General features: G+C 50.7%; 1 protein-coding gene across 2 annotated transcripts in view; it reads left to right on the forward strand.

Annotated features, from left to right (window-relative positions):
• Positions 1–12,813, forward strand: part of CEMIP (cell migration inducing hyaluronidase 1) — a 160,219-nt gene that overhangs the window by 129,013 nt on the left and 18,393 nt on the right. For both annotated transcript variants that reach the window (XM_027521094.1, XM_027521095.1), the window contains exons 16-22: positions 777–905; positions 3,375–3,460; positions 4,472–4,603; positions 5,818–5,853; positions 5,934–6,089; positions 9,440–9,620; positions 10,885–11,100. In XM_027521094.1, the coding sequence (XP_027376895.1) occupies positions 777–905; positions 3,375–3,460; positions 4,472–4,603; positions 5,818–5,853; positions 5,934–6,089; positions 9,440–9,620; positions 10,885–11,100 (936 nt within the window). The remainder of the gene's footprint in view (positions 1–776; positions 906–3,374; positions 3,461–4,471; positions 4,604–5,817; positions 5,854–5,933; positions 6,090–9,439; positions 9,621–10,884; positions 11,101–12,813) is intronic.

Consider the following 12,813-nt stretch of genomic DNA (forward strand, 5'->3'; position numbering starts at 1 on the left):
TTTAAAATAATTTAAAATTTTAATAGTTAAAAAAATTATTTTGTGTTGCTGTGTGTTCAAATTTATTTATTTTTATTTATTTTTGGCCACATCATGCAGCATGTGGGATCTTAGTTACCCATCCAAGGATTGGATCTGTGCTCCCTGCATTGGGAGGGCAGAGTCTTAACCTCTGAACCACCAGGGAAATCCCATAAACTCCAGTAATTTATCAACCTTGTATCAACCCTATGAGATTTGTGCTATGACCTACCAGCTGTTGGGATGGAAGGTCAAGCAGGGACAGGCAGAGGGTCCAAATATGGCCTTCTGTCTACCCTGCCTGCCTCTGACCCAACCCTCTGTACTGCTTACCTTCCTGGGGGTCCTAAGCAGGTCAGCTGCTGTCTCTGGGCCTCAGCTTCCATGTCTGCAGAATAAAAGGGAAAAGCTAATAAAGAAGCTCAGGCAACCCTTGTGTTCTGTGTTGGGAGAAGGGATGGCGATGGACCCCAAGGTAGCTCTGAAATCCAGCCATTTGTTTCCCATGGCTGATACAGTAGGACCCCACGAAGGGTTTTAACAGTCAGCATGGAACTCCCACCCCACTCCACCCCGCGCGCCCGCAAAATATATTTGCCTCATACTTTTCACTGTTTCCTGCAGGTGTGTTTGGGGGTGGGGCCATTTAGGTGATAGCACTAGGCTCACCCCAAGTCTGAGCCATACAGTTACCCCCACAAGAAGCTCCCTGGTGCTGAATTCTGTGCCTTTCCCCCTGTGTCCTCCTCCACCAGGAAACTGGATTCTGGTTCATTTTTCACCACGTCCCAACAGGCCCCTCGGCCGGCATGTACTCCCCGGGCTATTCAGAGCACATTCCACTGGGGAAATTCCTTAACAACCGAGCACACTCCAACTATCGGGTAAGTGCTTCCAGACTGCGCCTCCCCGCCAGCCCATTGGTCAGTCTTCCTAGGCCCGCACGGGGTTAGAGCCCAAACTGCCTCTGGTGACAGCCGGGAGCAAGTGCATTCCTAGCCTTGGACTTGAAGGACACAAAGAGGCCTTCCATGGCCTTCTGGTCCTGGCTGTCCTTAGCAAGGCTCTCCTGTGGCTGTTCCTGCCTTGGCCTCCACCTGGCAACTGGTCGGAACCAAAAGGAGAGGCAGGAAGCACCACCACTCAGGCTGCTCCTCCTGGCGGCCCCTGCTTGGGGCACCTGAGTTTGACTTTGCAGCACACATAGTGGGGATGGGAGCAGTGATAAGTGTGAAAAGCCAGGTCCTATGAGCTAAAGGAGTTAAGTACCCGGTCCTGGAGAAAAGATTGAGGCAGCATCAGCATCCTTTCCTCTGTTCACTTTGTTTCCATTGGTATACAGCACTAAAGAGGCAAGTGGAAACAGAATTGTCCTGTCATCTTCATTTACTCATCAGTAGTTCCGTGTGTAAGGAAATGGCACCCCACTCCAGTGTTCTTGCCTGGGAAATCCCATGGACAGAGGAGCCTGGCGGGCTGCAGTCCATGGAGCCTCAAAGAGTTTATTTACTTAGCAAATGAACAACAACAGTTCTGTCAGTCCAGCCCCAAGCAAGGTGCTGGGGAAGGGACTGGGGTCTCAAGGGTGCTCAGGACCCCCAACAAGGACAACATCAAGACCAGAGTCATGGTCACTCAGGAATGGAGCCTGGGAGCAGGGCTGGGACCGGAGCTGCTGCAATGGGGTCAGAGGTGGCCTTGAGGATTCAGGAACAGCGCGTCTACAGAAAGAGTCTGGAATGTCAAGGCTGGTCTTCTGGTCCTCTTCCTAGTGGTGCCGATGGAGGAAACTGAGACCCTTAGCGGGGAATGGATGCATTCAGGGTCAAAAGAAGAGATTCAACTAGAGAGAAGTGTAAAGAAATCATCTCAGAACAGCCCTGTGCTTCTGGGAGGTGGGGTGGGGAAAGGGGTCCTGAGAGGAGGGCAAGGCCATGTGGGCAGAGGGAGGACCCTGGGCAGTGTCATGTCCTAGAAGCCAAGAAAGACGAGCTTCCCTGGATAGAGAGTGGAGGCAGGGAGGGTAACAGTGCCACCTGGACAGAGGTGAGGGAATTAGCACAAGCTCCAGGTGGGTTTTTCTGAGGCTGCTGCAGGCCTAGGAGAGCCATCTCTCTGCAGAACAGGCTTAGGGAGCACATCTCTGTGGGGGAAGAGGAGCTGTGGAGAGACAACTGTTGGCCGCTTGTCACTACTCCTTCCTCGAGAAGCCTCCCCATGAGTGGGGCTGGGCCACACAGGACCCTGATGTTGGGGGAGGTTGGAAAGGAGAGGAATACTCGAGGGAAGAGGGTAGCCAGGACTCCTGGGCACAGAGGGAGGGACGGGCCCTGAGGAAGGCGGCAGGGAGGGAAGGGGACAAAGAGGACCCTTGAGCTGGATGGATTCTGGGGCCTGAGCCAGGGAGGGGCCCTGCGCATGGTGCTGGCTCCCAGTGAGCCCTGGCCCCATGTCACCGTGTGAGGGCTCTGCCCCGGGCTCTTCACCTGGCCTATCCTACTTGGTCCTCACAGCAGGACCTCAGTGTCATCAGCCCATCTTACAGAGGCTGCAACTGAAGCCCCAGAGGTGACGGGATTTACCCAAGGTCACACTCATGAGGGAAGTGCTGAGGATGGAGCCCCACTTCTCCTGACTCATTCACCTCCCCACTGCTTAATTACACGCCAGCTGAAGATCACAGTAGCCAGCGTCCTCAGTTATATAAAGAGGAGATGATGCATTCAAACCTTCCTAACAGGCTGAGGGAATCCAGCCCTGAGGGTAGACTGGACAGAGCTACCCTGGACAGCCTTGTTCAGCTGCCCAGACTCACGCTCACCTGTGGCTGACAAACTGGACACCTTGGGGGCCAAATAAGAAAGTGAGATTTTTTTCCTTGAGTCAGACAAAAACTGAGACAAAACTGGGGGAGGATCAAAGACCCCTGCTCCAAGGTAAAGACAAAGCTTAAGCTCAGCATTTTCTTTGCATCACTGCAGACACATTTCCCAAGACAGCATATCTATTATCTTTAATTTGGGACCTGGGCTTATAACTGCCCAAAGCAGTGTGAATTCTGGTAATGGACTTAGCTATATGTCCTTGGACAAAATACTTAACCCCATCTAAACCTTGGCATCCTCATCTATACCTCAGCAACAGCACCTTATTCCAGATTTGACTTGAGCCGTGCAGAGCAATCCATGTTCTTCACCTCCCTCACTGCAGACCCCCCTATCTCTATTAATACAGTCTGAGAGCAAAGCTGGTTTTACTGGAGCATTCAAGAGTACACTGTGAGGCTGGGTGTGAGAAGATGCCTGCAGCCTGTGGTCCACAATAATGTGTCCCTAAATGTTCCCTCTCCCCAGGCTGGCATGATCATAGACAACGGGGTCAAAACCACCCAGGCCTCTGCCAAGGACAAGCGGCCCTTCCTCTCCATCATCTCTGCCAGGTAATCAACCCTGGGGAGTCCATGCACTCCACAGGAACTTCTGGACTCAGCCCTACTCCCTTCATCCACTCACTCATTCATCCTTCAAGTATCTTTTGGCACGTTCTGTGTCCATGGAGCTAGCTACTGGAGGTACTTTATGGGAAAAACTGAGTGGGGCCAAATCTGAGTCAGGGTCAAGGCCTTAGCAGTTGTAAGGAAAAAGAAATTTCAAGAGGTTTCTAGAAAAATCAGCAAAATCCAATACCTGCTTTTTAATAAGTTAACAGGGCTGGGATATAAAAGGTGAAGAGAAGAGAAAAGAAGGGAGGAATTTTGCCATCAATTTAATAGGAAGAAACATTGAGGTTGTACCTATACATACATCTGGAGCGCAGCCCAAGGCCAGGAGCTGCTTTTAAAATGTGCTGTCCAAACCTCCGGGTAGTTAGGAAAATCTGTACCCTTTGAACAGACCAAGGTGCTTGCTCTCTGTCAAGAGTAGGCAACACCAGTGACATGATGCTCCCAGTGGAAGACTTTTGCTGGCCTGGATGTCAGGAACATCCAGGCTCAGCACTCCATTTGGTGGCTAAGATGTAGCAGCCCAGAAAAGGCACGAGGTCAAGGTTACTCCCTGGGGAGTAGAGAGCAGGGCACCTCAGACTCCCCTTCCTGGTCTGCATCAAGTGCCAGGGTTAGGACTGGTTGTCTGAACTTTCTCTGGAGCTTTGACCCCACCTTGGGGCCAGGGTTGAGGGGAGCAGTCCTCAGTGGCGATGATGAACAAGAGAAGCGACATGTCTGTAGGCTGCATGGGGCTGGCGCCTGAAGAGAAGACCTCTGACGTTGGTGTCAGGCTCAGAAAACTCATTGCAGAGCCCAGGCTGGGCAGGTTGATTGCTCTTTAGCCCGAGTCTTCTGGGCACCGAGAGCAGAGAGAAGCTCACCACCACCCAGAAGGGCAGTCAGTTCAAGAGTACCCCTTCCCCAACAACTCGGTCACCTGTGCCTCCCCACGGTGTGTTCCAGATACAGCCCCCACCAGGACGCCGACCCACTGAAGCCCCGGGAGCCAGCCATCATCAAACACTTCACCGCCTACAAGAACCAAGATCACGGAGCCTGGCTGCGTGGCGGGGACGTGTGGTTGGACAGCTGCAGGTGAGGCATGGGCACAGTATGGAGACCACGTTCCTCCCCACCTCACCCGGGTGGGAGACAGACACGAGCAAGATAGAGGAGTCCAGACAGACCAATGTTTGACCTTCTGGCTGCCCAGCCAGGCAGGGACATGGAAGGGCAGCAGGCAGTGGCCCAGAAAGCCTGCTAGAGGCAGCATGTGGCTTCTGTCCACCATGTCAGCAGCTGTGGGTCATGACTATCCCCAAATAGTCACTGGGCTTGGCTCTAGGTCACAAAATCATTCCTATCACCAGTCAGCAGGAGGAAGGAAGGAAAAGGAAACCAGCACATTCTAGGCATGTCCTATGTGCTGGATCCTTAGTCACATTTATTTCTTACCATGTTTCTCAGAGATATAAATCCTTATCTCCGTCTTAGACATAGTACACTGAGGCTCTGTTGAGTGAATTTCCTGCAAGGTGAGCAGTTGAACTGGAACTTCAAATAGCAATGCATCAAACTCCAAGCCCAGAGAAAGAAGACAGGGAACCCCGAGCTCTGATAGAAGGTCCCCGTGGACAGCTATGGCCACACTGGACAAGAACCAGAGGGACAGGCAGCTGAGTTGGGGTTTCCTCTAAAGGAGAAATGGAAAATGTCCTCCTGGTCTGCCTTTGGTGTTAAAAGTGGGAGACCATGGACTATCCTGGTATTCCAGGGGTTAAGAATCTACCTTGCAATGCATGGGACATGGGTTTGATCCCCGGCCAGAGAACTAAGATCCCACATGCCACTTGGCAAAATAAAAGGGACACCAGAAACTATACATGGGAAATAGGTGTATTTCCCCATTTTATTGTGATTGATTTAAAGGAGACATGGGCTTCCCAGGTGGCGCTAGTAGTAATGAACCCCCCTGCCAATGCAGGAGACTTGAGAGATGCAAATTTGATCCCTGGGTCAGAAAGGTCCCCTGGAGGAGGGCATGGCTACCCACTCCAGTATTCTTGCCTGGAGAATCCCATGGACAGAGGAGGCCAGCAGGCTGCAGACCATGGGGTCACAAAGAGTCGGATATAGCTGAGCATATGAACACACACACACACCCGGAGGAGAAGGAAGTACAGTGAGGGCTTCACTGAAAATGCGCATGTGGGACATGGAACAGGCTTAGATGCATGATAGCACCTCTCTCTCTTTTATGTGTGTTAAGCCTGAGATGCTCTTGTCTGACTGTCTGCTCTTGTCCCCAGGTTTGCTGACAATGGCATCGGCCTGACCTTGGCCAGGTAAGAGCAGTGGTCCTCGCCCCTGACTCCTATGGGATGCTGTCTCCGGACATCTCATCTCAGACATCTTCTCTCTGCAGTGGTGGAACCTTCCCCTATGATGATGGCTCCAAGCAGGAGATCAAGAACAGCTTGTTTGTCGGCGAGAGTGGCAACGTTGGCACAGAGATGATGGACAACAGGATCTGGGGTCCCGGTGGCTTGGACCACAGTGGAAGGACCCTCCCCATAGGCCAGTAGGTTTGCAAATGAGGCAGCGTCCTTGTTCTGCCTGTTGTTGTTCAGTCATGCAGTTGTGTCCAATTCTTTGTGACCTCATGTACTGCAGCACGCCAGGCTCTCTTATCCTTCCCTATCTCCTGGAGTTTGCTCAAACTCACGTCCATTGAGTTGGTGATGCCATCCAACCATCTCATTCTCTGTTGCCCCTTCTCCTTCTGCCTTCAGTCTTTCCCAGCATCAGGGTCTTTTTCCAGTGAATTGGCTCTTCATGTCAGGTGGCCAAAGTATTGGAGCTTCAGCTTCAGCATCAGTCCTTCCAATGAATATTCAGGGTTGATTTCCTTTAAGATTGACTGATTTGATCTCCCTGCTATCCAAGGGACTTGTGGCTTAACTTAAATGACAGCAGTGGAAGGAAAGATGCTAGTATGTGATGTCTACCTGTTGACTGTGAATTCCTCTGTCCTCTACTGGTCAGAGAAATCATGGAAACAATTGCAATTAACCAGAAGAGGGGTAAAATCTAGAATGAGAGACAGAAGTCAAAAAACTGTGTTGAAAGGGAGTCAACAGCAGAGCACGGCTGTCAAAACACATAATGTGGTTCTGAGCCACATCCTTGGGAATTTAGTGTCCAGGATGGGTGACCCTGGCCTCCTTTCTCCTCGGACAGCCCACTCCTGACACCCACCCCTGACAGTGGTGTGAGGATAGTCAGCCCTAAGCACTTGAAGAGGAGTAACTCAGAGGGCAACCCAGCCTACAGTCACATCACATAGAGATAGGGATCTTCAAGCAGAAGATGGGACCAGACTTGGGGGAACAGCATGGGAGATGCTGTCACACAACCTGACATGCACTTAGAAGATGAAACTCACCCTATGTGTGCCTAAGAGTCAGAATTGGTCTTGTGCGGGAAAGAATTTTCTAGCCATAAGGTCTGTTAAACAGCAGAGTAGCACAGCTGTCCTGGGGAGGGGGTCAGAGGCTCTCTATCACTGGATGATAACCAGGTGGTGGGGGCGGTGGCAGGGGGTGACTTGGAGAGGTGATGAGCTAGCAGAGCAGAGGGACTTGCTTAATTCCTCGGAAAACTGCAGGCTGAGTCAGCGGTGAGGATGGTGTTTCTGCTCAGACGTGAATTCAAGCCAGATAGCGAGCCGCTGAGCCACAAGCAGCAGAGGGCTAAGATCGGCCCTTCCTGCCCTGGCCCCAAGCCTTCTCCTTTTTCTCAGGAATTTATCCTTCCTGCTCCTACAGGTGGGACCCAGGCCTAAGCCCCCAGCCCTAGAGGGATGGGCATCTTTGAAAAGACTGTGAGGATAGACCCACAGTCTCCTTGGGCATGAGCGATCTAGAAGCCCTTGTTTCTGTCTAGCCTAAGCGATGTAGCAATCCCTTCAGATCATTTTTACAAGCAACTCTGGGTCTGCATATTTGGGTTTCCACACTGAGGGTTCCCAGCCTCCCAGGGCCAGAATGTCCTGATGACTTCCAGAGGTGAGTTTGTTTATGGAAGCCTGACAGCTTGGTCAGACTCGGGCAGGTTCCTCCAACTGCATTTGAGAGCAGGAGCCCAGGACTATGCAGACCGAATCGTGGGGGATCCCTCCTATATAGGCCTGGGTTGGGGTCCCAGTGTAAAGTAAGCACATAGTTTAAATATAGAGCTAGTCAGAATGGGCTGCCCCTAAAATACCTTAAATGGAAAGATGCACGGAGCTGCTCCATGAGAACACGATTCAAGGCGATGACATTAATCAATTACAAACAGAAAGATACAGAAATACCAGAAGTCCTTGGCACACGGTGTCCTGAAGGCACGTTGCCAAGACTGGCATGACCAGGCCCTTCCTTGGAGGAACATGTCTGGATGAGGGGACCCCAGCTCTGGAGATGGGGACAGCTGAAATGTGGCCTCTCCCCATGGACAGACCCCCTTTTCTGCTTTGTTTTCCTTTCTCTGCCCTTCCTTCTTTATGTTTACTGTGGAAAGAGAGGGTCCTGGCCCAAAGTAGTTGTTGCTGTTGTTTAGTCGCTCAGTCATGTCCAACTCTTTGCAGCCCCATGGACTGTAGCCCGCCAGCCTCCTCTGTCTGTGGAATTTCTCAGGCAAGAATACTGGAGTGTGTTGCCATTCCCTTCTCCAGGGGATCTTTCCCTCCCAGGGATCGAACCCATGTCTCCTGCTTTGGCATGTGGATTCTTTACCACTGAGCCACCAGGGAAGACCCCCTGAAGTAGAGATACCAGTAAAAGCATAAAAATCAGGCTTGAAGAATGAGCAAGTCTAGATTCGGGGCCAGGCCCAAGATGGATCAGCTCAGCCATCATAGGCCTGTGTTTTCCACACCCTGTTCAGGAGTCTGTGGCAAAGGAGAGCGGCATCTTGTGTCCCCCTGCTGGACCCGAGGCAGAATTTCTGAGTCACTAGTTCTCCCACAGCCCCTCCTACCTCCAGCTCCAAGCCTTTTGCCTTTTACTCCATCTTTCCCTGCCTCCTGGGTACCAGGACTTTCTTGAGGTCCTCTGCCAACTCACAGGCTTGCCCTCCCCGTGGGTCCTGCCCTCTCTTCTAAGGGTGCTTGAAATATCACATTGAAGTTACTCTCCTATTTCACTATCACCTTCCGTTCTGTGTCCTCCCTCTCCCTTGTTTCCCAAACCCAGCACCCTGTCCATCAAAAGGCTTACTCACAGAGAGGAAACTCATCTGGGGATGAATCTAATTAAATTGTTATAGCAACTAAAACTAAGGGGATAATGACTAATGGCTGTACTCTCCCGAGGGACATGATATTGATATTGGCACTCTCCAAGAATATTCACCGTATTTATCCAATGACTCTTGATAGGATGGAAAGATTTGGAGAAATGTCTGTCCAGAACATCCCCCAAACCTCAAGCCAGCAATTAGACATCCATCCATCCATCTAATAATTCATCCAGCAATCATTTATTCATGTGTACCAGTGGCTCAACAGTAAAGAATCTGCCTGGCAATGCAGGAGATGTGGGTTCCATGCCTGGGTCAGGAAGATCCCAAGGAGAAGGGAATGGCTCCCCATTCCAGTATTCTTGCCTGGAGAATCCCATGGACAGAGGAGCCTGGCAGCCTATATAGTCCATGGGGTCATAAAGAGTCAGATACAACTGAGCACAGATGCATGCATACTGTATCCATAAATGCTTTCTTAGTGAATGAATTAATGAATCAATCATGTTGTGTTATAGGGGCAGTTTGGGGAGGTGGAGTAGGAATGAGGAATGATTTACCCATCATTACCATCCACCTTGGAGGGTGCAACAACATGGCGGCCCGACATGGCCATCAGCCTGACAGCTGACTCCCTTCACTCCACAGGAATTTTCCCATCCGAGGCATTCAGTTCTATGACGGCCCCATCAACATCCAGAACTGCACTTTCCGCAAGTTCGCAGCCCTGGAGGGCCGGCATACCAGCGCCCTGGCCTTCCGTCTGAACAACGCCTGGCAGAGCTGCCCCCACAACAACGTCACCAACATCGCCTTTGAGGATGTCCCGGTGAGTGGGCCTCCCCCCTTACCCGGGGAGGTCTCCCAGCAAACCCAGACTCGGCCAGTGATTCACGAGTCCCCAGGGGCCTGGAGTCTGAGCCGTTGCCACCACCACAGGGGTTGAACATCCTCCTCCAAGCAGGTCAGGCCACGTCTCAGGTCTGTCTGCAGCCAAACTGGAAAAGTACAAGTGGAGGTTGCCCCACAGGTCAAGTCTGGGTGAATGCCCGCCTGCCCTCAGCCTGTGCAAAACCCACCCAAGCCTTGGCAGGAACTTTCCGCTGCCCTCAGGGTTCTGAGGCTCTGTTCCTCCAAGGATCTTGGGTTCAACCTCTACAGTCTGGTGACTGGGCCACTTCAGTTGGCACAATTAATCTAAAAATAAAACCCAGCAGTTTCTGAAGGAATCTTTGCAGAAGCTCTGTGTAATCTCTCCTGGAGACTGAAACATAAACAGGGCCCTCCTGGCCCTGGGCGGCAGCAAATTAGGAGCCGGGGCTGAGGTGGTAAGGATGGAGGGCTGCCCCTGAGACGGGCAGGTCCAGGGCTCCGGGTACATTTTCTCTGGGTTACAGCATTCCCAGACCTCCCCCTCCTCCTCCCCCTGCTCCTGCCCTTTGCCTGTCTGCCCAGTTCCTGGCAGCTGAGGGAAAAGATGTGAAATTCAAGTTACTTAATTTCTTTACTCAGGCCATTGGAGGCCTGAAAGAGTTCAGTCATGGAACTCTCCAAGGGCTCATGTTGAAAGACTGCCTTCCTACAACACAGTGTACACTCACCCACACACACCCCCACACACTCACATACACATCCTCGCTCACACATATCCCCCTGACATGTGTGTGTGTGTGTTATATATATGTAATACTTTCTCATGCAAACACTCACCACCACCTCAACCTCATTTCCTCTCTGGCTCTGTCACACACACACTCCTCTGCCCACCTCCCCGCCGCCTTCAGTCTTTGAGCCACGTGTCCTAGTACTCTCTGGGGTTGCACACAGCAGCCAGCCCTCCAGTGAGTAGAGGCCAAAACCGCATGCTGGCCTGAGGGCCGAAGCACAGCAGACGTTTGGCTGTCTTTCTGGCTCCGTCTGAAGGGTCAGCCATGTGGTTTCCTGCACTACCCTGGAGCCTCCCTGCATTGGCTGGTTGGTAGCATCAGCAGAAATCAGGAACGAAATTGGGAACTTCACCCTGGCCCGCTGATGGCCACTACCCCCAACCCTCCACCTTCTGGTCCAGCCTCACTTTCCCGGTTTCTGTTCAGATTACTTCCAGAGTTTTCTTTGGGGAGCCCGGGCCCTGGTTCAACCAGCTGGACATGGACGGGGATAAGACATCGGTGTTCCACGATGTGGACGGCTCCGTGTCTGAGTACCCCGGCTCCTACCTCACCAAGGATGACAACTGGCTGGTCCGGCACCCAGACTGCATCAACGTTCCGGACTGGAGAGGCGCCATCTGCAGCGGGCGCTATGCACAGGTGGGTGGGGATGCGGGGTGCGCCTCCTCGGGATCACGGTCATCTATTCGTGGGACAAGCATTGAGCCAGGCCAGAAAGAGACACGGGCTTCTTCTTTTTGAACAAATCATTTTATTTATTTGTTTGTTTTTGGCTGTGCTGGGTCTCCGTTGCTGTGCACAGGCTTTTCCTTAGTTGAGGCGAGCAGGGCCTGCTCTCTAGTTGTGGTGCCCAGGCTTCTCCCTGTGGTGGCTTCTCTTGCTGCAGAGCAAGGGCTCTAGAGTGCAGGCTTCAGTAGTTGTGGCGCACGGGCTTAGTTCTTGTGGGATATTCCCGGACCAGGGGTCAAACCTGTGTCCCCTGCATTGGCAGGCAGATTCTTTACCAATGAGCCACCAGGAAAGCCCTATAGGCTTCTTTATTCTTTTTTAAAAAATTTTATTAGAGTATAGTTACTTTACAATGTTGTCTTAGTTTCTGCTGTACAGCAGAGTGAATCAGCTATACATATACATATATCCCCTCTTTTTTAGATTTTCTTCCCATTTTAGTCACTACAGAGCATCAAATAGAGCTCCCTGTGCTTACAGTCAGAGAAGGCAATGGCACCCCACTCCAGCACTCTTGCCTGGAAAATCCCATGGACGGAGGAGCCTGGTAGGCTGCAGTCCATGAGGTCACTAAGAGTCGGACACGGCTGAGCGACTTCACTTTGACTTTTCACTTTCATGCATTGGAGAAGGAAATGGCAACCCACTCCAGTGTTCTTGCCTGGAGAATCCCAGGGATGGGGGAGCCTGGTGGGCTGCCATCTCTGGGGTCGCACAGAGTCGGACATGACTGAAGCGACTTAGCAGCAGCAGCAGTGCTTACAGTAGGTTCTCATTAGTTATCTATTTTATACATAGTGTATATGTCAATCCCACTCTCCCAATTCATCACTAAAACATCTACAAACAATAAATTCTGAAGAGGGTATGGAGAAAAGGGAACCCTCTTACTCTGTTGGTGGAAATATAAATTGGTACAGCTATTACAGAGAACAGTATGGAGGTTCCTCAAAAAACTAAAAATAGAACTACTGTATGACCGAGAAGTCCCACTCCTGGGCATATAAGTGGAGAAAACCATAATTCAAAAAGATACATGCACCCCAATGTTCATTACAGCACTATTTACAATAGTCAGGACATGGAAGTAATCTAAGTGTCCATCAACAGAGGAATGGATAAGGAAGATGTGATACATATACACAATAAAATAATACTGTCATAAAAAGGAATGAAATTGTGCCATTCTTTATTCTTTTTATTTTTTCTCCCCACCCAATAGGATTTTCAAAAAGCCCAAGTGAAAACACTTTGTAAGTAGAGGTCAGGTCCTGCACTTACTATGTGACCTTGGGCAAGCTACCTAAACTCCTGAAGCCTCTGTTTTCTTATATGTAAAATCAGGATAATAGTTGAACTCTCTTAGTGAGCATGTAAGTGCCTCGCCAATCCTCTCCACCAGAAATACAATACAGGCACATGAGCTCAAATATTCCAGGAGTTACATTAAAAAGGAAAAATAAATGAGTAAAATCTATTTTAATAATAGACTCTATTTAACTCAATATATTCAAAATGCTATCATCTCAACATGTAATCAGCATAAAAATCATTAATGAGGCATTTTACATTCATTTTTTCCCCCTGTCCCAAGTCTTCAAAATTCTCTGCATATCTGATGCT

This window comes from Bos indicus x Bos taurus, chromosome 21 (assembly GCF_003369695.1).
Source record: "Bos indicus x Bos taurus breed Angus x Brahman F1 hybrid chromosome 21, Bos_hybrid_MaternalHap_v2.0, whole genome shotgun sequence".
Taxonomy (NCBI): domain Eukaryota; kingdom Metazoa; phylum Chordata; class Mammalia; order Artiodactyla; family Bovidae; genus Bos; species Bos indicus x Bos taurus.